The 25,933-nt window shown below is 40.6% G+C and overlaps 2 protein-coding genes across 2 annotated transcripts; one reads left to right on the forward strand and one right to left on the reverse strand.

Annotated features, from left to right (window-relative positions):
- Window positions 1–9,649: 9,649 nt before the first annotated feature.
- Window positions 9,650–25,833, reverse strand: LOC117502116. Its single transcript, XM_034161127.1, has 5 exons — window positions 25,605–25,833; window positions 21,853–22,212; window positions 18,049–18,162; window positions 11,795–11,856; window positions 9,650–10,373 (listed from the first exon to the last, which is right to left on the reverse strand). The coding sequence occupies exons 1-5, from the start codon at window positions 25,816–25,818 to the stop codon at window positions 10,200–10,202; spliced, it is 924 nt and encodes a 307-aa protein (XP_034017018.1). The 5' UTR covers window positions 25,819–25,833; the 3' UTR covers window positions 9,650–10,199.
- On the forward strand, window positions 14,075–16,489 carry LOC117502118. Its single transcript, XM_034161128.1, has 2 exons — window positions 14,075–14,478; window positions 15,471–16,489. The coding sequence occupies exons 1-2, from the start codon at window positions 14,143–14,145 to the stop codon at window positions 15,978–15,980; spliced, it is 846 nt and encodes a 281-aa protein (XP_034017019.1). The 5' UTR covers window positions 14,075–14,142; the 3' UTR covers window positions 15,981–16,489.
- Window positions 25,834–25,933: the final 100 nt, after the last annotated feature.

Raw genomic sequence — 25,933 nt, forward strand, 5'->3', positions numbered from 1 at the left:
AAATATGATGCAGTAATAAGTTTGCATGTTCTCACCGTGTTGGGGCAGGTGAGCCTAAAACGTTGTGGACCTCTCCTCCCGCCCTATGACTGCTGGGATAGACTCCAGCCCACTGTGACCCTTAATTGGAGTAAGCTGTTGAAGATGTTTGGCAGCAGTTTCAGTGATGTTTCGTGTTTGGTGGTAATTTTGGTGACGTTTTGTGTTTGGTGGTAGTTTTAGTGACGTTTCATGTGTGGCAGTAGTTTTTGTGATGTTTTGTGTGTGGCAGTAGTTTTAGTGGTGTTTTGTGTTTGGCAGTAGTTTAGTGACGTTTGTATTTGGCAGTAATTTTGGTAATGTTTTGTGTTTGGCAGTAGTTTTAGTGCCTTTATGTGTTTGGCAGTAATTTTAGTGATGTTTCGTGTTTGGCTGTAGTTTTGGTAATGTTTCCTGTTTGGCGGTAGTTTTAGTGACGTTTTGTATTTGGCAGTACTTTCAGTGACGTTTCTTTTTTGGCAGTAATGTTGGTAATGTTTCCTGTTTGGCGGTAGTTTTAGTGACGTTTATTTGGTGGTAGTTTTAATGACATTTCTTGTTTGGCAGTAGTTTATGACTTTTTGTGTTTGGCAGTAATTTTAGTGATGTTTCATGTTTAGCAGTAGTTTCGGAGATGTTTTGTGTTTGGGAGTAGTTTTGGTGACGTTTTTTGTTTGGCGGTAGTTTTCGTGACGTTTCATGTTTGGCGGTAGTTTCAGTGATGCTTCGTGTTTGGCGATAGTTTTAGTGACGTTTCGTGTTTGGCTGTAGTTTTAGTGATGTTTTGTGTTTGGTGGTAGTTTCAGTGACATTTCGTGTTTGGCTGTAGTTTTAGTGATGTTTTGTGTTTGGTGGTAGTTTCGGTGACATTTCGTGTTTGGCGGTAGTTTTGGTGACGTTTCGTGTTTGGCTGTAGTTTCGGTGACGTTTTGTGTTTGGCTGTAGTTCGGTGGCGTTTTGTGTTTGGCTGTAGTTTCGGTGACGTTTTGTGTTTGGCGATAGTTTTAGTGACGTTTCGTGTTTGGCTGTAGTTTTAGTGATGTTTTGTGTTTGGTGGTAGTTTCAGTGATGTTTCGTGTTTGGCTGTAGTTGTAGTGATGTTTTGTGTTTGGTGGTAGGTTCGGTGACATTTCGTGTTTGGCGGTAGTTTTGGTGACGTTTCGTGTTTGGTGGTAGTTTCGGTGACGTTTTGTGTTTGGCGGTAGTTTCGGTGATGTTTTGTGTTTGGTGGTAGTTTCAGTGACGTTTTGTGTTTGGCAGTAGTTTCGGTGAAGTTTCATGTTTGGCTGTAGTTTCGGTGACGTTTCGTGTTTGGCGGTAGTTTTGGTGACGTTTTGTGTTTGGCGGTAATTTTGGTGACGTTGTGTGTTTGGCGGTAGTTTTAGTGATGTTTCGTGTTTGGCGGTCGTTTTGGTGATGTTTTGTATTTGGCGGTACTTTTAGTGACGTTTCTTGTTTGGCAGTAATTTTGATAATGTTTCCTGTTTGGCGGTAGTTTTAGTGACGTTTATTTGGTGGTAGTTTTAGTGACGTTTCTTGTTTGGCAGTAGTTTGTGATTTTTTGTGTTTTGCAGTCATTTTAGTGATGTTTCATGTTTGGCAGTAGTTTCGGTGATGTTTCCTGTTTGGCAGTAGTTTAGGTGACGTTTTGTGTTTGGCTGTAGTTTCGGTGACGTTTTGTGTTTGGTGGTAGTTTTGGTGACGTTTTGTGTTTGGCGGTAGTTTCGGTGACGTTTCGTGTTTGGCGGTAATTTTGGTGACGTTGTGTGTTTGGCGGTAGTTTTAGTGATGTTTCGTGTTTGGCGGTCGTTTTGGTGATGTTTTGTATTTGGCGGTACTTTTAGTGACGTTTCTTGTTTGGCAGTAATTTTGATAATGTTTCCTGTTTGGCGGTAGTTTTAGTGACGTTTATTTGGTGGTAGTTTTAGTGACGTTTCTTGTTTGGCAGTAGTTTGTGATTTTTTGTGTTTTGCAGTCATTTTAGTGATGTTTCATGTTTGGCAGTAGTTTCGGTGATGTTTCCTGTTTGGCAGTAGTTTAGGTGACGTTTTGTGTTTGGCTGTAGTTTCGGTGACGTTTTGTGTTTGGTGGTAGTTTCGGTGACGTTTCGTGTTTGGCGGTAGTTTCGGTGACGTTTCGTGTTTGGCGGTAATTTTAGTGACGTGTGTTTGGCGGTAGTTTTAGTGATGTTTCGTGTTTGGCGGTAGTTTTAGTGATGTTTTGTATTTGGCGGTACTTTTAGTGACGTTTCTTGTTTGGCAGTAATTTTGATAATGTTTCCTGTTTGGCAGTAGTTTTAGTGACGTTTTTTTGGTGGTAGTTTTAGTGACGTTTCTTGTTTGGCAGTAGTTTGTGATTTTTTGTGTTTTGCAGTAATTTTAGTGATGTTTCATGTTTGGCAGTAGTTTCGGTGATGTTTCCTGTTTGGCAGTAGTTTCGGTGACGTTTTGTGTTTGGCTGTAGTTTCGGTGACGTTTTGTGTTTGGTGGTAGTTTCGGTGACGTTTCGTGTTTGGCGGTAGTTTCGGTGACGTTTCGTGTTTGGCGGTAATTTTAGTGACGTGTGTTTGGCGGTAGTTTTAGTGATGTTTCGTGTTTGGCGGTAGTTTTAGTGATGTTTTGTATTTGGCGGTACTTTTAGTGACATTTCTTGTTTGGCAGTAATTTTGATAATGTTTCCTGTTTGGCAGTAGTTTTAGTGACGTTTATTTGGTGGTAGTTTTAGTGACGTTTCTTGTTTGACAGTAGTTTGTGATTTTTTGTGTTTTGCAGTAATTTTAGTGATGTTTCATGTTTGGCAGTAGTTTCGGTGATGTTTCCTGTTTGGCAGTAGTTTAGGTGACGTTTTTTGTTTGGTGGTAGTTTTAGTGATGTTTTGTGTTTGGCGGTAGTTTCAGTGATGTTTTGTGTTTGGCGGTAGTTTTGGTGATGTTTGGTGTTGGGTGGTAGTTTCGGTGACGTTTCGTGTTTGCCGGTAGTTTTGGTGACGTTTTGTGTTTGGTGGTAGTTTTAGTGACGTTTTGTGTTTGGTGGTAGTTTCAGTGATGTTTTGTGTTTGGCGGTAGTTTTGGTGACGTTTCGTGTTTGGCGGTAGTTTCGGTGACGTTTCGTGTTTGGCGGTAGTTTCGGTGACGTTTCGTGTTTGGCTGTAGTTTCGGTGACGTTTCGTGTTTGGCGGTAGTTTTAGTGACGTTTCGTGTTTGGCTGTAGTTTCAGTGATGTTTTGTGTTTGGCTGTAGTTTTAGTGACGATTCGTGTTTGGCTGTAGTTTCAGTGATGTTTTGTGTTTGGCAGTAGTTTTAGTGACGTTTCGTGTGTAGTAGTTTTAGTGATCTTTGTTGCATGTTTGTATCCATGTTATTGGTATCATGAAAAAACTTTGACATGAGAATGGGGTGTGTTTAGCCTGCTAATTATAGTTAGCTCACTTTAGACAGCTGTAAATTAACGTAGCATCCCTTATTTAAAAAAAATCCAACTCACCTTGTAAAGTTAACTATGTCATGAGGTCAACAAATGTCAAGAGGAAACAATATGGCCGGTTCTGAACACTGAAAAATTGTATCCAAAATGAAGAAGCATTTCAATATTGTGTATGTGGTCCACTGCTAGACGTGGACCACATACCTGACCATCCCAAAATGTGGATACTAATCCAGATGTATGTAAGGCCATAGTTGTTGGATTTATTGGTTTATGGATTTTTCTGGGACTCAAGGTCCCCCCCCCCCACCCCCCCCAAAAAATGGTTTGAAGGGTTGGTTGGTATATATATATATATATATATATATATAAATTAACAGTTAATAACAGTTGTTGTTTTGAAGAATTGATGGGTTTGACTTTTTAAAGAAAAATTATGGACCACGAAAGTTTTGTACTTTTACTGTAAACAATCTTGTGAACAAATAAATCTGCTGTGGAGCTTCAGCATTTCTTTTGAACAGATCATGATATTTTCCGACTTTAAAATCAAGTCACCGTGGCACAAAATCAGTTATCTAATCTTTGCCATTAATCTTCAGTTCACACGGTGGAAAAATGTCAAGGACTGATTTAAGAGTTAACATGTTGATGTGGCTTTCGGACATGTCGAGGTCAGAACAATGAGTCACTGACGCGGGCCACGCTGGCTGATGAAGACTGTGAAGGTAGTCACTACTGGTGGAGCTGCGGAACAATTGACGAATCTGAGTGATTGGATTTTTTGGGGGGAAATTTAAAAAAGCGGAAATCCATGGAAGAATAGAATGTCTGATGATGTCCAGAAGTTGTGTCTCTCAACTTCCATTGACGTCCCCACAGACAATGGGAAAAAAAAAAAAAAAAAAAAAAAAAATATATAATATAGATATTATATAAAAATCTGGAGCACCCCCAACCCCCTTCCTGTTGTGTGGGCTGCCGAAGAGGAGGTACTGCTGGCCCACCACCAGATGGTGCCCTGCCATACTGGCACCTTTGGGCCTCTGGAGGGCGCACTGGCCTTTTGCTGGCACTCCTGGAGGCGCATCTGGAGGCTGTCATCAGCTGTGGTCTATCATCATCACTCATACCATAAAAGCCTGGGAAGAACACCATAACTGCCGAGTTATCAGCTTACCTGCCAGGTAAACCTACTCAGCCGTTTTGTGCCGTACGCACATTCATTGTAACTGAAGTCTTTGCAGTTGTGACTTATACTTGCAGCTTGTAGCTGAGTTTGTGGAAGTTGGAGGAGTTGGCGTCTCCATTCCTCACTTCTAACTACTGAGTATAACATTTGACACTGCACTTCCTCCAGTTTTTCCTCTGCACTCTGGGAGTATCTGGACTATTCCTCCAAGAGGATAACTGTGAGTTGCTGACTGTTTGCTGGGTGTACACACACCCACATTTAACCTTCTTCTGTTACTGCCAGCAGTACCGGTCCGACAGCTTTGTGCGGTGGCCACCAGGGGAACCAGGACTTGGCGGTTCTGGGGTGCTGCAGACCTCCGGCTGGCGGTGGAACCTCGTGGGTCCCGGCTCTTCTCTGGATAGGCGTCTCCTACCCTCGGGCCTGCCCACGTGTCACTTTGTGTTTGATTGGACTCAGCATAATTTGGTTCTGTGTTGCACCTTGAATAATAAATTATTTGTTGGATATTCTATTGACTTCACTTTACGCCCCCCCTAACGTGGGTCTGTTCATTCACTTTCCTAACACTTCCCCCGTCACCTTTAATTGGAGTAAGCAGGTATAGAAAACAGCTGAATAAATGCTATACTTCAAAATTATTTTATTAAAAAAAATTCACAGACATTGCAGACATACAAAACAATGATTTATTTGTTAATATTTATAAAACAACACGATAGGTGCACAAAATACAGCCACATTTTAAACATTCTTATTTGCTTTCTGCATTTAATTACATTGGGCCTCATGTATCAACGTGCGTACGGCGATATTTGAGCGTATATGGGGTGTACGCCAAAACGGCTGCGCTACTTGGCATTTATCAATGTGGTCGTTGGCGTACGCTGTGCTGAAAATATACACCAGGTCGAGAGGTGGCGTAAATTATACACCAAAATGAACCAGCGCTGGAATCCACATAAAAATGAAACTGATCGGCCTGATAAACAGTGCCATTATATAAATCAATGCATATGTTACATAAATAACACTTTCCTGATTATACTACATAATAATCAATACAAATCCCGCTTTTGCGGAATTGGTGGTCTCGAGCACGATCCGTGGCCACAGCGCTGACTGCAAAGAAAGCACTGCGCGCCTTTTTCTCCAGAGCCTGGAGCCAGAGCAGCGCTGAGCTTAACTTTATGTGGTGTGATCGTTTTAGACAATGAAATTGATAATTACAACTGTGGTGTTGTCATTCCCTTCACCCGTGCTGCAATCAGGTTTTGTTTTCTCCATTCGTTTGTTACAATAAAATAAATAAAGAAATACATTTTAAAAATAAAGAAATCTGAAAAATTAGGTGTGTCTTATTAACTGAGCGAGCAAATATCCACGTCAAGAATTATTGACATGTGAAAAGAGAATACAGTGGTCCCTCGCTATAATGCGGTTCACCTTTCGCGGCCTCGCGAAATTTTTAGTCCAATTTTGCATGCTTTTTTTTACAGTGTTCTGTGTTCTGCGTATCTGTTTATAAGAATCTTCTCGCCCAGAAGAACAAAGGTTTGAACTTTGAGAGTGTTTACACACGAGAGAAAAGTGAGAAAATGTTCTTTATATGCCTCATGTATGCCTGATATATGCCTCATGTATCAACGTTGTGCACTTGTGGTGTAAATTTACAGTGTAAATTTGAAGTACACCAAAGTTGCCATGACATGTATCAAGCAGTGCGCACCTGCCCATTTCCGGCGTACGCCTGACGTGACCTTGATAAATGCGGTGGGTGAAAACAATCGTAATTATAATAAACACACCCATAAATATTCAGACTCCGCTTCAGACACACCCTCATTTTACGACATGGAAGCCAGGTAGACGGCAAAGAAAAAGAACTCCACCAATCACGATGCGTGCCAATAGAGCGTCAAAAGCGGCCGTCGTATTAATTGTTTTGTAGTATAATCAAAAAAGTGTTACAGTGGTCCCTCGTTTATCGCGGGAGTTACGTTCTAAAAATAGCCCGTAATACGTGAAACCGCGACGTAGTCAGCGTTTTTTTTTTACAATTATTATAGATGTTTTAAAGCTGTAAAACCACTATACACTTTCTCAATCAGGCATGAACATTTTCTCACTTTTCTCTCGTGTGTAAACACTCTCAAAGTTCAAACCTTAGTAGAAAAATAAGACCAAACTGTTTTCAGGCCCAAACATTTGTTTGAGAAATAAAAATAGAACGTTTTCCTATAAGTAATTACGATGGCTTTTAGAACTAACGAATTTCAACGTACGAGGTTGGACACATAAGAAATTATTAATAGTGACTGACCAGTATTTCACAGATCTCGCCTCTGCGTCCTGATGCCGCGCCTTTTTCCACTCACACCTGGCTGCAGGTGTCTGTTTCCGAGTGACAAACACAGTTATGAGTAGTTGTTGGCGCGCTTTTTTCTTCTGGGCGAGAAGATTCTTATAAACAGACACGCAGACCACAATGCACTGTAAAAAAAGCATGCAAAACTGGACTAAAGAAATCCGCGAAAGGGCGAGGCCACGAACGGTGAACCGCGTTATAGCGAGGGACCACTGTATTCTCTTTTCACGTCAATAATTCTTGACATGTGGATATTTGCTCGCTCAATTATGTAACATATGCATTGATTTGTATAATGGCACTGTTTATCAGGCCGATCAGTTTCATTTTTATGTGGATTCCAGCGCTGGTTCATTTTGGTGTATAATTTACGCCACCTCTCGACCTGGTGTATATTTTCAGCGCAGCATACGCCAATGACCACATTGATAAATGCCAAGTAGCGCAGCCGTTTTGGCGTACACCCCATATACGCTCAAATATCGGCATACGCAACGTTGATGTATCAATGTTGCGCACTTGTGGCGTAAATTTACGGTGTAAACTTGAAATACACCAAAGTTGCCGTGACATGTATCAAGCAGTGCGCACCTGCCCATTTCTGGCGTACGCCTGACGTGATCTTGATAAATGCGGCGGGTGGAAACAACCGTAATTATAATAAACACGCCCATAAATATTCAGACTCCGCTTCAGACACACCCTCGTTTTACGACATGGAAGCCAGGAAGACGGCAAAGAAAAAGAACTTCACCAATCACGACGCGTGCCAATAGAGCACCGAAAGCGGCCGTCGTATTAATTGTTTTGTAGTATATAATCAATAAAGTGTTACAGTGGTCCCTCGTTTATCGCGGGAGTTACGTTCTAAAAAATAGCCCGTAATACGCGAAACTGCAATGTAGTCAGCGTTATTTTTTACAATTATTATAGACATTTCAAAGCTGCAAAACCCCTGTAAACCCACATTATACACTTTCACAATCAGGCATGAACATTTTCTCACTTTTCTCTCATGTGTAAACACTCTCAAAGTTCAAACCTTACTAGGAAAATAATACCAAACTGTTTTCAGGCCCAAACATTTGTTTGAGAAATAAAAATAGAACGTTTTCCTATAAATAATTATGAGGGCATTTAGAACTAACGAATTTAATTATAACGATCAACGAACGAGGTTGGACACATAAGAAATTATTAATAGTGACTGACCAGTATTCCACAGATCGGGCCTGCGTCCTGGCGCCGTGCCTTTTCCACTCGCACCTCACAGCAGCAGGTGCTGTTTCCGTGTGAGAAACACAGTTATGAGTAGGCCTAGTTGTTGGCGCTCTTTCTTCGTCTGGACGAGAGGATTCTTATAAACAGACACGCAGAACACAGAACACTGTAAAAAAAATTAATAGCATGCAAAATTGGACTAAATACTCCGCGGGACTGCAAGCCGCGTTATAGCGAGGGACCACTGTATTCTCTTTTCACATGTCAATAATTCTTGACGTGGATATTTGCTTGCTCAGTTAATAAGACAAACCTAATTTGTCAGATTTCTTTATTTTTAAAATGTACCTCTTTATTTATTGTATTGTGACAAATGAATGGAGACGACAAAACCTGGTTGCAGCACGGGCGAATTAAGGGAATGACATCAGTACAGTTGTAATTATCAATTTCATAGTCTAAAACGATCACACCACATAAAGTTAAGCTCAGCGCTGCTCTTGATTATTATGTAGTATAATCAGGAAAGTGTTATTTATGCAACATATGCATTGATTTGTATAATGGCACTGTTTATTATGTTGATCAACTTCATTTCTATGTGGATTCCAGCGCTGGTTAATTTTGGTGTATAATTTACGCCACCTCTCGACCTGGTGTATATTTTCAGCACAGCGTACGCCAACGACCACATTGATAAATGCCAAGTAGCGCAGCCGTTTTGGCGTACACCCCATATACGCTCAAATATCGCCGTACGCAACGTTGATACATGAGGCCCATTGTCTCCAAAAAATAAATAAATAAAGATTTCAATATTTTTAAAAAGCCAAACTGCCAAATTTTCAACAAGTGAAATTAAGAAAAGTGCAGGTTTTTGCAATAAAAAATGACATTAAAAATTGAAGAAAAAGTTCACTTTTTTACAACCGTACTCAAAACATAATTTTTTAGTTGAGTTTTTTAAAATCACCTTTGTGAGAAATACATTTTGAAAAATGAACAAACAGCAACAAAATAACAACAGCAAGATTTAAATCGTCAACACATTAGCAACATCAAATGACTCCATTTATGTCACTGTGAGAAAATAACTGTGATTAGCTTGTTAGCGAGGATGCAATGAAAGGAAATGTTTTAATTGTAAATAATTGTAAGAACCTGCTAAAAGCTACACTATTCAATTTTAAAGTTTGGAAAAGGTTTTGGGCTCATTACAGATTTTATTATTAATATAAATGATTTTCTTTTATAGTATGTCTTTAAAATACAAAACAACAACTTTGACTGACGCTATAAAAAGTAACCTTTAGTTTTAACTGTGATGAAATGCAGTTTACTTTTTTAGTTTCACATTAGCAGGTGGCATACACACTGCAAGAAAGGAAGTTTTAGATGAGTTCACAGCCAAGTTATGACCTTCCGTTTTTTGTTTTTTTGGTTTTTTTTTATGGATGTATTTTGAAATAAACTTCAAAGTTACCAGCAGATTTGTTTGGATTTGCTTATGAGCCAAATTATTAGCTTGTGTTCGGTTAACTTTAACCAAAAAACTCCTACAGTTAACCTTTAAGGGGAAAATTTAAACAGTGTCCACAATGAAGGTAGCGAGCATCAGATATCCTAGTTGCGTAATCCTGACAAGCCTGACAAAACATACCAGATTTTAAGACACTTTAATGCTAACTAGCAAGGCAAGTTGCTATTGATTTTAAGTAATTGTGGTCTGTCAGCGTGAAAACTGTTCCAGAAACACATCAATACACTGTTCAGTCAGTTATAAAGCACCATGGATTAATAAAAATACTGAAAGTAATGTTAACTTATCATCAGAGAACCGTAACCAAAATAGCTATGTAGCACCGCCAATATGTTTTTGCCAGCTGGTGCTACACGGTCACAAAATAGTGATTTTGCAACATAAAACCCTAATTTTTTTTAGCATTCAATGTCTGTATTTAATGATTCATCTGTTTTATTTTATAATTTTTTTCTCTGTATTGGACATGTGATCCATTTGGTTTCTGTTACTGGCCACTGATGAATATATAACCCGATCTGGAACATCTTCAGCCAATCTCGGAGCACACTGCACAGAGGGGCGGGGCTTTTCTGTGCATTTCACACTGGAATACTGCAAAGCTGCGTTCTGCACACAAGAAATTTAATTAGAAGACTTACATTTGCATCATTTTATATTACTGAAGCACACCCCCCAAAAAACCCAACTGATTAGTTGTCATATTTTGTCAGAGCTTTTAATTTCCGCTGCATCTGTGGACGTTAGATTCATCAGCTTCTGTTTGTTTGGTATTAATTAATTAAAAAACGAAAGAATTTTTGCCTGACCTAGAATAGATGCTTTGCACTTTTAGGGGGTGGAGCATTTTTAAAGACTGACAGTTTGAATGATGAACAGATTTCATGAACCAAATGTGCCCGTGCTGATTTTTGTTTGGAACAATTGCACGAATAAACTATTTAACCACGCAGCCATCCACTGCACACTGTGCCAGCGTCTAGCCTGTTCCCAACCCAACCCAATGCATTTGCGCATCACATATGGTTTGACCACTGATGGAATGAAAATTGGTTCCTATTAACAAAACAAATTCATCATGTGATGGCACCTTTATAGCAAAATGTGTGCAGTCAACCGCTCAGATTACATTAGGGAAACATTAGGTTCTCGCTGTAAATTGCACTTTAATTTTGGAATGTGATGTACTTGGATAACATTCAGATAACTGTGTTCCACACAGCTGGCATGGCTCGGCTCAAGGTTGACTGGCACACTCCTAACCGATCAGTCAGCTCCCGCTGGAATGCCACTGTTGCCAGGAACCCCAGCATAGTCAGCATCTGTGTGGGCACAGACAACTGCCTGGCTCCTCACCGTATTGCGCTGCAGTTCTGCGCACAACTTCAGTAACAGTGGCCTTGGTCATCAAAATCGGCTTGTGAGCCAATTATTATCATTTGCAAATAAATCCTTGTGTTCCCTGAATACACGCTCATGTCAGATTGCACCCTTTGCAAGGTCCTCTAACAACACTAACGCAGCTATTGTTCATGTCATTTTATGCATGACTTTCTGCATGCTTTTACATCCACCCATATAATTACAAACACGTGGGTGTGTTAACTGTTCATCAGTGTGTCTCTGATGTGCACATCACTCTGATAACTTCTTGTTTTCACATTATTTACAGTTTCCCAGCATCACCTCTACATTTCGCCAGAGGAACAATAGCTGTAGAAATGTGCGTACGCCAGCCAGGATTTTTGCGTGATGCACTTCACATCTGAACGTTAGTGTGGAGACAGATGTACACCATATTGTTGTGCATACACAGCCTTTGTACATGAGGCCCCGGGTCTGAAAAGTATGTCCATTCAAAAATACAAAAAGCTCAATTTGACACTTTAAAAAAAAACAAAAAAAAAAACAGGACAGATATTGTGTGTGTGTGTGTGTGGGTGTGTGTAGTTTGTACCATGAACCATTTCACTAAATGCTAAAGTGATATTAATGAAACGCTGCACAATATGACCGTGTGACTCACTGACCTCTGTGACCTTTGACCAGGAGTCACCTCCCACAGGTCGGTAGCAGCAGACAAACGGTTTACCTGCAAGATGCATAATAAGAATAATTTGATTTATATACTGTAGTACTTTTAGCGCTATACAAGTGCTTTACAATACCAGTGTGACATGAAAACACCACATAGTAAAATATTAAAATGATCAAACAATGAACAACAAAACCAAATGTCCAAATAAAAGCATAAAAGCAGATCAAAAGAAAAATGATGAATCAAGAATTAGAGAGAGAGAGAATTGTTTTTTACTAGACGAGGAAGTGATCGTCCAAATTCAACAAAAAAGACAGACAACAGAAGAGGATTTGACATGAAAAACAGTAAAATAACATTTTGTGAATTAAAATCTACAAGAACTTTTTATAGTGAGGCATTTTGTGCAGGTCAAAGGTCAAACTCGGGGTAAAGTTGTGTGCTTTCTTTGGGGGGGGGGTCATAACTTGGCTGTGGACTCAGCTGGTTTCTGGGTCAGCCATTATGGAAACAGGTCTGCTGAGGGCGGAACTAAAAGCAAGTCACGTGGTATTCAGTAGTTTGTTTCCCATAATCCTCCTACGCTTCCCAGAATGCACCGCGGCACCAGCAGAGTTCTACCATTTCAAAGCCATGTAAACAGTGTCTAGTGAGGATGTGGATGGCACCAGTTCAGCGAGGTCACGAGCGATTATGATGATGACACGTTCTCTCAAGTTGAGAGGGTTAGCTGGAAGAGGTATCGAACCTGTGAAGAACTTATGCCGTGCCCCGATGCTGTCTTGTTGTCCATACTTCACGAGGTGTGTTTATGCCCTGAACCGGTGTCGCCTACCGAACAGTCCCCGCTAAAAATCGGTCCACCCTGCCTTCACTGCACTGTGCTTGCATCTGAGACTGAGTCTCTGAGTCTCTACACCCAAAGTGATCAAAGGGAATAATGAAAGATGACAAATGAAAACCTCTTAAATCATTCTAAAGTCAGTTTTAAGCAGAAATGGGGCTGTTTTAAGCAGAAACGAGGCGATAATTGGTGAATCTCTACTGACGCTCTGAAATGACGTAGGTGCAACAGCCCGTCTGAGTCTGATTGCTCCCGTCTTTTATTACAAAATAATGCTGAATTTATGCGGAAATGATTGTTGTAGAAAAGCTTCAGATATCTGTCACTGATATAGATGACTGGAGTGCAGTTTGAAGCAGAAACTAGAGGTGGGTGGATCGATCCTAATATCGATAATATCGATACCAACGCTGGTATTGATATCGAGTGATCCTCGTGTAAAAAGATCGATACTCAAGCTTTTTTTCCTCTCCCGCATGCACTGAATGCTGCGCACGCAGATTCATCAAAGTCTACTCTCTGTCTGTAAGAGCAGCACTGCGCTGTGTCACACAACACAGAGCAGCACACCCCCCCTGGTCTTTTGTTGTTGCGCCGTCACGTGGCTCAGTGCCGCCAGCCAGTTTTGTTGTGGTGTGTTAATTTTGTGGTATTGTGGTTTGTCAGCCCTCTACCTCAGGAGATTTTAAGTTGTGCTGAGTGATATTTTTTAACCAAAAATGTTGATTGCGATAATAAAGTATTTTGTTGCCGCGTACAATGTTTGGCGAAATTCTATCCTAGGTCTTTTGGATCCTTTGGATCTATGAAGCTTAAATATGAAAAAGTATTGGTATCGGTATTGATACTGGGCCTGTATTTACTTGGTATCAGATCAATACCAAAATTCCTGGTATCGCCCACCTCTAGCAGAAACGAGGTGATAATGGATGAATCCGAAATGATGCATGCGCAGTGAAGGTAGGGCGGACCGATTTTTAGGGGGTACCGTTCGGTCAGCGACACTGGAACTTTGCTGAAACTGAGCTCTCGCATGAGTCACAGGCTGAGATGCCTAACTGGGAAGCAGCAAATGGGTTGGCGTGAGTATACGTCACTTCCGGCGAAGTGTTGAATCTGAAGGCAAGAATTCGTACTTCTGCGACTGGCCGCCTGATGAAAACAAGCTCGGGCTGAACTGCTTCCGGCTGGTTTGGTTTTGTCTCCAACTTGCTCCTAACAGCCACCTGATGTCTATCATTGCCTGAAATGATAACATTTATTCACCAAGCTGACCTGAAATGAACCACTGTACATTAAAATGACTTTATTGACGAGTCTGACCCCTTGTAAAAGTGTTAAAATCTGGCCAAAAAATGGCCACCAGGGGGCGCTCGCTGTAAAGTCCGCGCCAACCTTTAGTAAGTGAAAGTGAAAGGTTGAAAATCGAACACGTAAATAGACTGAAAACTCCTGCTGGAACGTCAAACGGAGTCCAGATTCCTGGTTCCAGCAGCATGGCGCAATCCAGGCTGTATTTGGAGGCCCTATCGGCCCTCAGCGGCTGTAACGTGGAATCGACCAGCGCCAGCTCGCACCTGACGCCGCAGGACTTCGTCAACGTGGTCGCCCTCCGAGAGTTTTACAAGCAGAAGGGCTTCCAGCAGCTCGAGTACCCCAGTTTAGGGAGTATGTCCCTGGTCGACGACGCGGACCTGTACGGCGCCCCACCGGCGGTCACCCAGGGCCCCGTCACTGACGCAGGGCCCCCACCGAGCTCCAGGCCCACCGTGAAGATCAACCCCAACGACTTCTTCCACCATGAGTACGACTACAACTTCACCAACATACAGGTGAGACCGCGTCCAGGATCCCGGTGCGGGTCCAGTCCGACCCTCATGCAGCAACAGAGTCCAGTTAGTTTGTGATGTGTTCACGGACTGTGCGGAAAAAAAGTCGAATTGACTGCCGTGTCGAAACGCCGAACCTGGACAGGAAGTATCAAACCCAGACCCGGATCCACGGACCGGACGCAACTATGGACTGTCGGACCCGTACCAAGGCGAACACTTTTTTTTTTTTTTTTTTTTTTTTTTTTTTTAGGAGCGATCGTCTGAGTACTAAGTAGAAATAAAATCTTGGTGACGCCCAGCCCAGGACAAACAAACAAGCAAACAAACACACACACACGCTCGTGTGTATGTATATATATATATATATATATATATATAATATATATTTAACATTCTATTCATGACACTTTGATCTGGGTCTGAAAAACACACCTCATGATTCAATACTTGTGTTTCGCCAGTAGATGGCGCCAAACATCAACTCATTACGCAGGGAAACGCGTCTCCAACTTTCATGAACTAAACCGTATTTTTTATATCCACAAAAGCAGGACACTGGATTTTTTTTTTTTTAAAACATAGATGCTCAAAATGCACAAGAAAAATACAGTATAATTTCATGTAATAATATCTGTTAAGCACAAGGATCACGTAAAGTTATCTGCACAGAAAGTCGGTTAAAGGAATGGTGCATACTTAGAGGAAATGAAGACCATTCTACAGCGCCAGTGTAAATAAATAGATAGATGTGTTTGTTTGATTATTTCTTTTCCTTTCATTGGATGCCTGACAAACACATGATGTAGTATTACTGGTACATGAGACTCATTCACCTTGGTCCAGAATACATAGGTGTCCGGTCTGTGATTCCAGGTCGAGGATTCATAGTGTACTATGTTCATAGTGTTAAACTTAAAATAAAGTTTAACCTTAAAACAAAGTATTTATGACGCACTAAACTAGCTCCAGTCTCTGGTTCTGTTTCACTTCAGGATGGTGACAGAACATTCCTTCGGGGCAATGAGCGGTACATCCGCCCCTGTGGCTGGAAACGGGTTGCCCTGCGGGTTGTGCAGAGGTATGATGATGGAGACACCTGGCTTGGGACAGACAAGGACGCCTGGCCCGTGTCCTACCACGGGCACAAGATGGACGGGTCCCTCGGCATCATTATGGCCCACTCCGGTAGCCCCAGAGACAATCCCCAGTTCCTGGATGAGGCAGCCTCCTCTCTAATGACCAACGAAACTAGGGGCCGAGGAGTCTACTCAACCCCGGACATCAAGTACGCAGAGGGACTGTGCAAGACGTTCAAGTCCAAAGTGGATGACAAGATGTACAAAGTGGTTCTTCAGAACCGCATCAACCCAAAGAAGAGGGTGAAGTGCCAGAGAGAGAATGTGTGGCTGGTCTACGTGCCCGAAGGGTCCACTGACGTCCAGACCAGGGTCATAGTGGAGGAGTCCATCCGCCCCTATGGACTGCTGCTGAAGCAGGCCTGAAAATCCAGAACTAGGGGATCATCATCTTTAAAAAAAAAAATGCCTCAGGCTTTTATTTTGGAAGGGGTTGATTGACAGCTGCCCATCTCCCCTGATTTCCCAGAAAAGCTTTTCTTTTGATTTCAACATAAACGGTAAATGCTGTCATGCTGCGCTTGCTTTTTGCTCCCATCTGGTGGTCAGTCATGTAAATCATTACAGAAAATAAAACCTGCTGCAACAAAAGGAGAGCGAAATACTTTGTGTCCCTTTGAAACTTGATAATCTCACCTGGTTTATCCATACATCACCAACCACAGTCAATTTATTAATTTTTATCCTCTGTTTAATTAATCAGATTTTAATGCTGTTGGACTCAGATCAGTCCAATCAGTCCAAATTCTGATTGAGGGATTAAAAAAAAAATCGGACTGGAAAATTCCAAATCTACCAAACTCCATTACCTCTTTCAGGGTATGAAAATGAAACGTGCATTCAGCATCATTGTGGTCTCAGCATTAACATTGTTTTAGCATAAAATTTAAGTGCGGGAAGACTGGAACCTAAAAAAAATAGGATTAAAAAATAAATTACAAGGACGTTTTGGATGTCAGTGAACTCTATGAATTTAAGTTCAACTTAAAAATTGTAGAGAAAAAGGTTTCATAAAAAGCTATAATTCTTTATACTGGAATAATCTCTTGGGGAGACTCCCTCAGTTAAAATGAGGTTAGCAGCACACAGGGTAAGAAGCACACAAAGTATCAAACGTAAAAACAATTTGCAAATATAAATACATAAATCTAAATACCAGAAATACTGTTTGCTACTGGTTTACTGGCTACTACTGTTCCTCTCATTCCCGTCCTCTGTCTTCCTGTTACTCCTCCTCCTCCCCCCTGAGTGAGGAGTTGTACAGTCTGATGGCCTGAGGGACAAAGGAGTTTTTCAGCCTGTTGGTCCTGTACTTGGGAAGGAGCAGTCTGTGGCTGAAGAGGCTCCTCTGGTTGCTGATGACGGTGTGCAGAGGTTGACTGGCATCATCCATAATGTCCAGCAGTTTGTCCAGTGTTCTCTGCCGTCACCAGAGAGTCCAGCTTCATGCCAACCACAGAGCCATCCTGCCTGATCAGTTTGTCCAGTCTGGATGTGTCCTCCTTGGATGTTTATGTACATAATTTATATTCTACAGTAACACTCACGGGTGTCATAATATGAGCTTTACAAAAACAAACAGACTATTCTATTTAACTCAATCTAAGTTTTCTTTCTGCTCTAATTACTGCACACAGCATAAATTCCAAACACCTGGGTAATTCTAGGAGAACGGAATTACAATCAGAGCAAATTTCACACTTTTATAGTTATCTTTACAATGAAAGTGTGTTAAGAAATTTGTTCTAGTAGTCTATGATGACTTTTTCACCTTTTTTCAGCATCATTATATGCAAATATTGCCGTTTTGTGCTTGTCCCACACCCAGACTTTTGATCTTCAATGATAAAAATGAATGGTAAAGAAACGTTTTTTCTAATGTTTTAAAATATCTCTGAATAAAATATCAGTAAAATAATCAAAACATAATTGGGGTATTCAATGTCATACAACTGTTGTGATTTTTTTAAACAAAATGTAGTTGTCCCACACTATTGCCGTAATTTCCACCACAACACTGTAATGTCCCTTTAAACAGTTTGTATGAAAGATTGTTTGGGTAGTTTCTATGGAGATAAACAGTGACATCAGAGCACATGTATATAGCGCCAAATCACAACAAACAGTTGCCCCAAGGCGCTTTATATTGTAAGGCAATGGTGTGGTGGAAATTACATTTACAAGGCCAATAGTGCCCGTAGTTAAAGAATCACCCTGATATGTTTGAAAAAGTTTGTAATGGTTGAACATTGCGAGTAGCAAAAACGATGTCGTTTGCTTTGCTACTAACTGAATAGTGAAAGTCTGTTCATGTGTCTTGTTCTAATTAAAACATGTTCTCTCAAACCTCTGAACTTGTCGACGTCTTTATAATGTGCAGACTGTAAATCAGCCGTATCTGTAATTATACAGACACACACACACACACACACACCTGAGCAGAGGAAGAATCCGAGGAACCCCATCAGGACCACAACTGCAAGAACACAGATCCACAAAGTCAAACAGGTGTGGTTACTCTGGTTCTTGTCAGGCTCCACCCACACGTCTGCAAACAATAAAGATAATAAAATAAAGCTGAGTTTGTGCTGCTCTTATTTTACTAATTAGCTTTATTAGCTCCGCCAAGGAGGTTATGTTTTCGGTCGCGTCCGTTTGTTTGTTGGTTGGTTGGATTGTTAGCAGGATAACTCAAAAAATTTTTACCAGGGGTGTATCTTGGCCTAACGTAGAAGTGATTCAATTTTGGTAATGATCCGGAACATGATCCTGATCCAATAATTTTTTTAAGGATTCTTTATCATTGCAGGATAGGGCCAATTTCAACATTTTTGCATCTAACTTCATGAAGACGGGTCACAAAGGCTGAACAAAAATTAAGTTACACTCAACAATAATTACCTCCACCAAGGAGGTTATGTTTTCGGTTGCGTTTGTTTGTTTGTCTGTCTGTTTGTCAGCAGGATAACTCAAAAAGTTTTGAACGGATTTTGATGAAATTTTATGGAGTGGTTGGAAATGACAAGAGGAACAAGTGATTAAATTTTAGTGGTGATCCGGATTTTTTAAAATGGATTCTTCACCATTGCAGAATAGGGGGAATTTTGACATTCTAGTTTCTAACTCCACAAAAACAAGGCAGAAAGGCTTGAAAAAAATTAGGGTGTAACATAGTCAAATGTTCTATCAAAGAACAAAGTTTGCTGATGATCGGATCTGGATTCCGGATCTGGTGATCCAGAATATGCACAAATATAGGGAAAATAGAAAATGTGTCAGTGTGAGGTGACAAATGAAGCTAGAGTTGCACAACTAACACCAAATTGTAGCTGAATCTCTACTGATTCAGTAAGGTGTCATCAGATTTGATGTAGCTTCAAATGTTATGGAGCTAGATCCAGAAGAAAACCGCCATTACCGAAAAATCGTTTTTATACAGTAACTTTTGAACTAATAAAGACATAAAAGTGATTCCAAGTTCTAGTGGTATGTTTTCATGGTCAAGGATGTCAAATATAAAGGAAAGAAAAGTGTATGTATCATAGTTTTGGTTGTAACACTGAATTGTTGAATAGATCACTGTGCCAAGGAGGAAATCTCTTTAGGGTCAGTGACCCTATGGCCTTGTTTAGAGAAGTGTTTCATAAATGTTAAAAAATTCATATATTTGCAGTTTAGTTGAATAATAAATTGAATTTGGTCTCTTATTTGTTTTTGTCTATAAGCACTATATACACTCAACAAAAATATAAACGCAACACTTTTGGTTTTGCTCCCATTTTGTATGAGATGAACTCAAAGATCTAAAACATTTTCCACATACACAATATCACCATTTCCCTCAAATATTGTTCACAAACCAGTCTAAATCTGTGATAGTGAGCACTTCTGCTTTGCTGAGATAATCCATCCCACCTCACAGGTGTGCCATATCAAGATGATGATTAGACACCATGATTAGTGCACAGGTGTGCCTTAGACTGTCCACAATAAAAGGCCACTCTGAAAGGTGCAGTTTTATCACACAGCACAATGCCACAGATGTCGCAAGATTTGAGGGAGCGTGCAATTGGCATGCTGACAGCAGGAATGTTAACCAGAGCTGTTGCTCGTGTATTGAATGTTCATTTCTCTACCATAAGCCGTCTCCAAAGGCGTTTCAGAGAATTTGGCAGTACATCCAACCAGCTTCACAACCGCAGACCACGTGTAACCACACCAGCCCAGGACCTCCACATCCAGCATGTTCACCTCCAAGATCGTCTGAGACCAGCCACTCGGACAGCTGCTCAAACAATCGGTTTGCATAACCAAAGAATTTCTGCACAAACTGCCAGAAACCGTCTCAGGGAAGCTCATCTGCATGCTCGTCGTCCTCATCGGGGTCTCGACCTGACTCCAGTTTGTCGTCGTAACCGACTTGAGTGGGCAAATGCTCACATTCGCTGGCGTTTGGCATGTTGGAGAGGTGTTCTCTTCACGGATGAATCCCGGTTCACACTGTTCAGGGCAGATGGCAGACAGCGTGTGTGGCGTCGTGTGGGTGAGCGGTTTTCTGATGTCATTGTTGTGGATCGAGTGGCCCATGGTGGCGGTGGGGTTATGGTATGGGCAGGCGTCTGTTATGGACGAAGAACACAGGTGCATTTATTGATGGCATTTTGAATGCACAGAGATACTGTGACGAGATCCTGAGGCCCATTGTTGTGCCATACATCCAAGAACATCACCTCATGTTGCAGCAGGATAATGCACGGCCCCATGTTGCAAGGATCTGTACACAATTCTTGGAAGCTGAAAATGTCCCAGTTCTTGCATGGCCGGCATACTCACTGGACATGTCACCCATTGAGCATGTTTGGGATGCTCTGGACCGGCGTATACGACAGCGTGTACCAGTTCCTGCCAATATCCAGCAACTTCGCACAGCCATTGAAGAGGAGTGGACCAACATTCCACAGGCCACAACTGACAACCTGATCAACTCTATGCGAAGGAGATGTGTTGCACTGCATGAGACAAATGGTGGTCACACCAGATACTGACTGGTATCCCCCCCAATAAAACAAAACTGCACCTTTCAGAGTGGCCTTTTATTGTGGGCAGTCTAAGGCACACCTGTGCACTAATCATGGTGTCTAATCAGCATCTTGATATGGCACACCTGTGAGGTGGGATGGATTATCTCAGCAAAGGAGAAGTGCTCACTATCACAGATTTAGACTGGTTTGTGAACAATATTTGAGGGAACTGGTGATATTGTGTATGTGGAAAACATTTTAGATCTTTGAGTTCATGTCATACAAAATGGGAGCAAAACCAAAAGTGTTGCGTTTATATTTTTGTTGAGTGTATAAGCAATATCAGTGCTCAGATGACAGTAGCTTCTGGGAAAGGTGCAAGTTGCAATAAACTGTGATGCCAAGTGCTAAGGACACATGCTATCCAGTCACAGTAGATGAAACTTTTTTTGCTACTGAGCAAACATCGTTGGACTTTTTTTTAGGTTCAATGATTCCACGGCATGTAGATGTTATAGCGTCAGTGACCCCATGGCCTTGGCGGAGGTTTGCACTCTCTGAGTGCTTCCAGTTTAGCATTTGTTTCTCCTCATTGAATAAACTTATTAGAAAATAAAAAAACGTGTGTAGTTCATGTAGTTTCTCTTTATAAATACATTTGCTGAAGATCTAAGGGTTTAACCACTGAATCTGAAACATGACGGCAGATGCGTGAAATGACGTAGAATAAGTCTCTTTGCCAAACGGTATTCCATGTGACGTCAGTGACCCTATGGCCTTGGTGGAGATTTGCGCTTCTAGTTTATTATTTTGTCTGTTCACTGTGAACTCTCAAACAAACAAACAAAAAAATCCCGAGGAACATCTATAACTTTCTACAGAAGGTCAAAGGGCAAATTGTCTCCAAATGTTGGACATCAATGGCTTAAAGTTGTCAAAAAAGCATAGTTTTGAATCATGAACCAATAAAATTGTGGAAATGCTTTTAGGAACTAACAAGAGTCTCTACGTTGTCATTGTTCCACTTTAACAGGATTCTAAACTTAAACTAAGGTGATGTTTTGACGCTTTATGCATATCGCATGACCCTTGTGACCTTTGAGGTCACAGCCCAGGTGACCTGTATTTTATTTAATGTAAACTAAATTGTTGCTTACAGCTGGTCACTTGGATTAAAAAAAAAATTGAAGTAAACGGTGATGAAATAACTTTTTCACCTCCGACAGTCAGATGGATTCCTCTTTTAAAGCACGTGATGCCTTCACATGGACCCGAGCAGAAGTACAGACCGGCATCGACCTCCTGCACCTGCAGGATCTCCAGACTCACGAATCCAGAGTCGGTGCTGATACTGAAGCGACCTTCATCCTCACCGTGGTTGATGGTGGTGACATCGCCCATCTTACCTCGTGTTTTCGTCACTACGGGGAGCAGCTGGTCCAACTGCAGCCGGTACCACGTGATCTCGGTGCTGCTGGACGACAGATTGCAGACCAATGAGATGTTCTGCCTCACCTGGACCTCAAGGGCAGAGTGTAGAGCAGGTAAGGCCTTCACCAGCTGCTGCACGGTGACACCTGGAGACACCAGCAGATACCTTTCAATCATTATCGTGACGTTTGTGATCAGCGGAGAATCGTTGTTTTTTTCCCCCACAGGAGTAAAAACCACATTTTGATTTTGTCCCCGCCCCCACTGTGATGTCATCAGTATTTATTTTGAACATAACTGCACTGCTGATTGATTCGTTGTGTTGAAATATTCAAATTTTATTGTTATATCATTAATGGCCACATCATCGTTATGAATAATAACGATGATGTGGCCATTACTGCCCCCTACTGGCTAATTGGCAGCTATTACTGGGCTTTGGAGGTGCAGGCAGGAGCTCAGAACCAGATTAACATCAACACAGATTTAGAGAACATGGCTTTATAAGAGTCTGTTTATATGTGTCGATATTATTGTCAATATGTCTGAGAACTTTACAAAATTACTAAAAAGTAAGTAAGTATGTAAGTAGCCCCGTCAGCTGCTCCCTGTTTTCACTGGGGGGGTCGTCACAGCATATCTGAGGTGGATCTGCATGTTGTTTTGGCACAAGTTTTACAGCGGAAACCCTTCCTGACACAACTCCATATTACATGGAGTATGGGCAGGGGTGGGGTTTTGAACCGGGAACTTTCCACACTGGAAAGAAACACACTTAACCCGCTTGGCACCTATGCCGCTGCCCTAACTTTCCATAGTTACTAATAAATCAGTACCTTAAATCAGTAAATAATGTCTGTAAAAAGTTATTGTTTCGGTAAAAGGCGCAAATATTTGGAATAACTGTTCTGATAGCATTAAATTATCTAGTACCTTAGCTGGATTAAAATGACGACTTTATATAAACAATAGAATTACTTGTTATAGTACACTGTAAACCCAAACAAGATAGCAGAACTAAAAAATACTGAGGTAATCAGTTGCCACAGTACTTTTGAGTTCATAAACTTAAAGTCAATTGTTCCCTGAACTTAAACATTTTGATTATATGCTACATGTACCTCATGATTACAATTAAATTAAAGTGTTCATTAAGTCTCTTCAGCTGCTTCCCTGGTTTTCACCCAGGGTCACCACAGTAGATCTGAAGTGGATCTGCATGTTGAGCAAGTATTACACCGGATGCCCTTCCTGACACAACCCCACATTATATGGAGAAATGTGGCAGGGGTGGGGTTTGAACCAGGAACCTTCCGCACCAACCACTTGGCCACCGCTGCTGCTAAAGTGTTAAATATGTCAATCAAATATTTCCATATATAATGACTTAATTCTTTTTAAATAGTACTTACGTTATACTTTGAAGTTTTGCTTACTCCATATACAATTAGTTCAAGTCAATCAAAAATTCTAAGTTTAATTTAAGGCCCGGTCACACAGCAATCGCTGAATGAAGGAAAAAAAAAAGTCACAAATCGTCAAGAAAAAGTGGATGAATGAGCCGGCACTTCTCCCATCACCGAAAAGCCTGCGAGTCCAGAGCGCAAAAAAGAATGAAACAAAAACAAAATTAGCAAAAGAAAAACAAAACAAACGGCGACCTTGACGTTCTAAGCAAAATCAAAACGAAACATTCATGATAATGTGACTTGACAGCAGGTATCAGACCGAGTGCCAGCCTGTGATCATGTCTGCAGCCAATGTGCGCTGTTCACAGCACCTGCAGCTGCAAGAACTGGTTATCTTGACAACAGGTTTGTCTTCACGGCTGCAACAAGCGTGCGCACACAGGCGCTGCAGACAGAGACGGCTGCAACGTGTGTAAATAGTTAAAGTAGTTGATAAAACGTTCTTGCCGCTATTGTTTGTGTATGAAAATGTTGCTTTTTGTCCCACACATGTACGAGTCATGTTCAGCTCGTCGGATATTTAGTTATTGATCCGTTCGGATATCGTCAACGTTCGTGCAAGACGTCAGACTTGGGAGGTTTGACGGAGTTGGACGACAATCAAATGGAACGCTGATGGTACGGGAACTACGCAAACCATAATGAACCGTCAAGACAGAAAGCAAAACGGAATACAGACAAATTGAGGTTGTCGTCGGGATTCGTTCGAAGCACCAGCTACAGGAACGAAGCTGGACGACGGTTAAACGATGTCTGCGAAAGTCAATGTAAGTCCACATTTCTCATTTCGTTTTGGCTTTGGTGTCCTTCGTTAGTGCTGTGTGACTGGGGCTTTACTCAAAAAGCAAGACCATGTTACACAAACTTGAAATATTTAAGTAAGTCAAACATTCGCTTAAAACTTTGAGTTTACACTAATTAATCGTTATAATTAATTTGAACATTCGGGTTTAGCGTGTATGAAGAATTAGGATAACTAAGTTTGTTATTTGTTTTTTTTGTTTGTGTGTTTTACACTATTGGTATTTGTTGTTATGAGTCTGTATATATATATATATATATATATATATATATATATATATATATATATATGAAAGTAAAAGGGGTGGGTGTTTAAAAAGCTTTTTGCTTCTGTCTACACCCTTTGGGCCGCGCAAAACTGTGAAATTGTTTATGTTTTCTGTTTTACAATATTTTTTGCTAAGTATGTGTGTGCGCTGAATAAACTCATGTTTCTGGTTCTGTGAGCAATCAAAATATGTTAGTGTGTTCCAACTGACAGGAAATTGGAGAAAAATTAGTTTCATAATAACAGATTTTGTAGACATATAGTCTTTGATCGAAATTTGTCTAAAAAAATCAGCCATTTTTTTCTTTTATTAATTCTTTAACATTGCATAACGGGTTTTCCTTTTATTTCTTTACCATTTTTTGTTTCATGACATCACAAAGGTCAGACATTTTCAGATGCAATCGTGTTTGTAATCATATTTTGTCCATATTTTGGTAGAGTACTAGATTTCTATTGAATAAAATTGGAAACACTTTATAATAAGGGTATATTTGACAGTTAATGTAGTAAATAGCATAAATTAAAGGCTAATTAAGCGTTTGTTAATGCGGTATTCATCCTTAACCTTGATTAAGACTAAAAAATTGTGTTTAGTAATCATTTAATAATGTTCCATATATTAATAATAAATTATTAAATAAGCTAATTGTGCTTGTTTTAATTAAAATCTGAACTTATGACTCCTTTAATTATCAAATCAATCAATTATGAAAACAGTTGACAATTACAGACCTACAAATATTCAGCTGGTGCTAAATTTTTAAAATTCTGCTCACATAACATTAAAATAAAACGAGACTAAAACAGGAAAAAAAAAAAAAAACCTCCCGAGAAGTTCAGGTCCTGTGGAAAAAATAAATAAATAAATAACAAACAAACAAACAAACAAATAAATATATATATATATATATATGGAACTAAAACATCTATTTTCACATCTGCAGCCTTAAAATCAGAATATCAGTGACTAATTTGAAATGTATAAATTTGAACTTACAAAGAAATGTGAGAATCCACTTCGGTTTGGCCATCATCGGTTTTAAAGTGGTCTCAGTCACTTCTTCTGTGACAGTGGGTGGTTTCATATCAAGTGATTCGAGAACTACTCGGAATACCAAAGGAACGCGAAAACAACACTCACACCGGAAGCCAGGTCTAAAACAGCGAACACGTTTCAAAGAATAAGAAACAGAAAACAGAGTTACATACATAGCCGTTCTCAGAAAAGTGTAAATACACACACCCTCTCGTATGTTGGCATTGGTTCCCTTTGACCACATGACGGCTAACATGTTGCTTTAACTTTCGTTTCTGCCTTTATGTGTC

This window comes from Thalassophryne amazonica, chromosome 20 (assembly GCF_902500255.1).
Source record: "Thalassophryne amazonica chromosome 20, fThaAma1.1, whole genome shotgun sequence".
Classification (NCBI taxonomy): Eukaryota; Metazoa; Chordata; class Actinopteri; order Batrachoidiformes; family Batrachoididae; genus Thalassophryne; species Thalassophryne amazonica.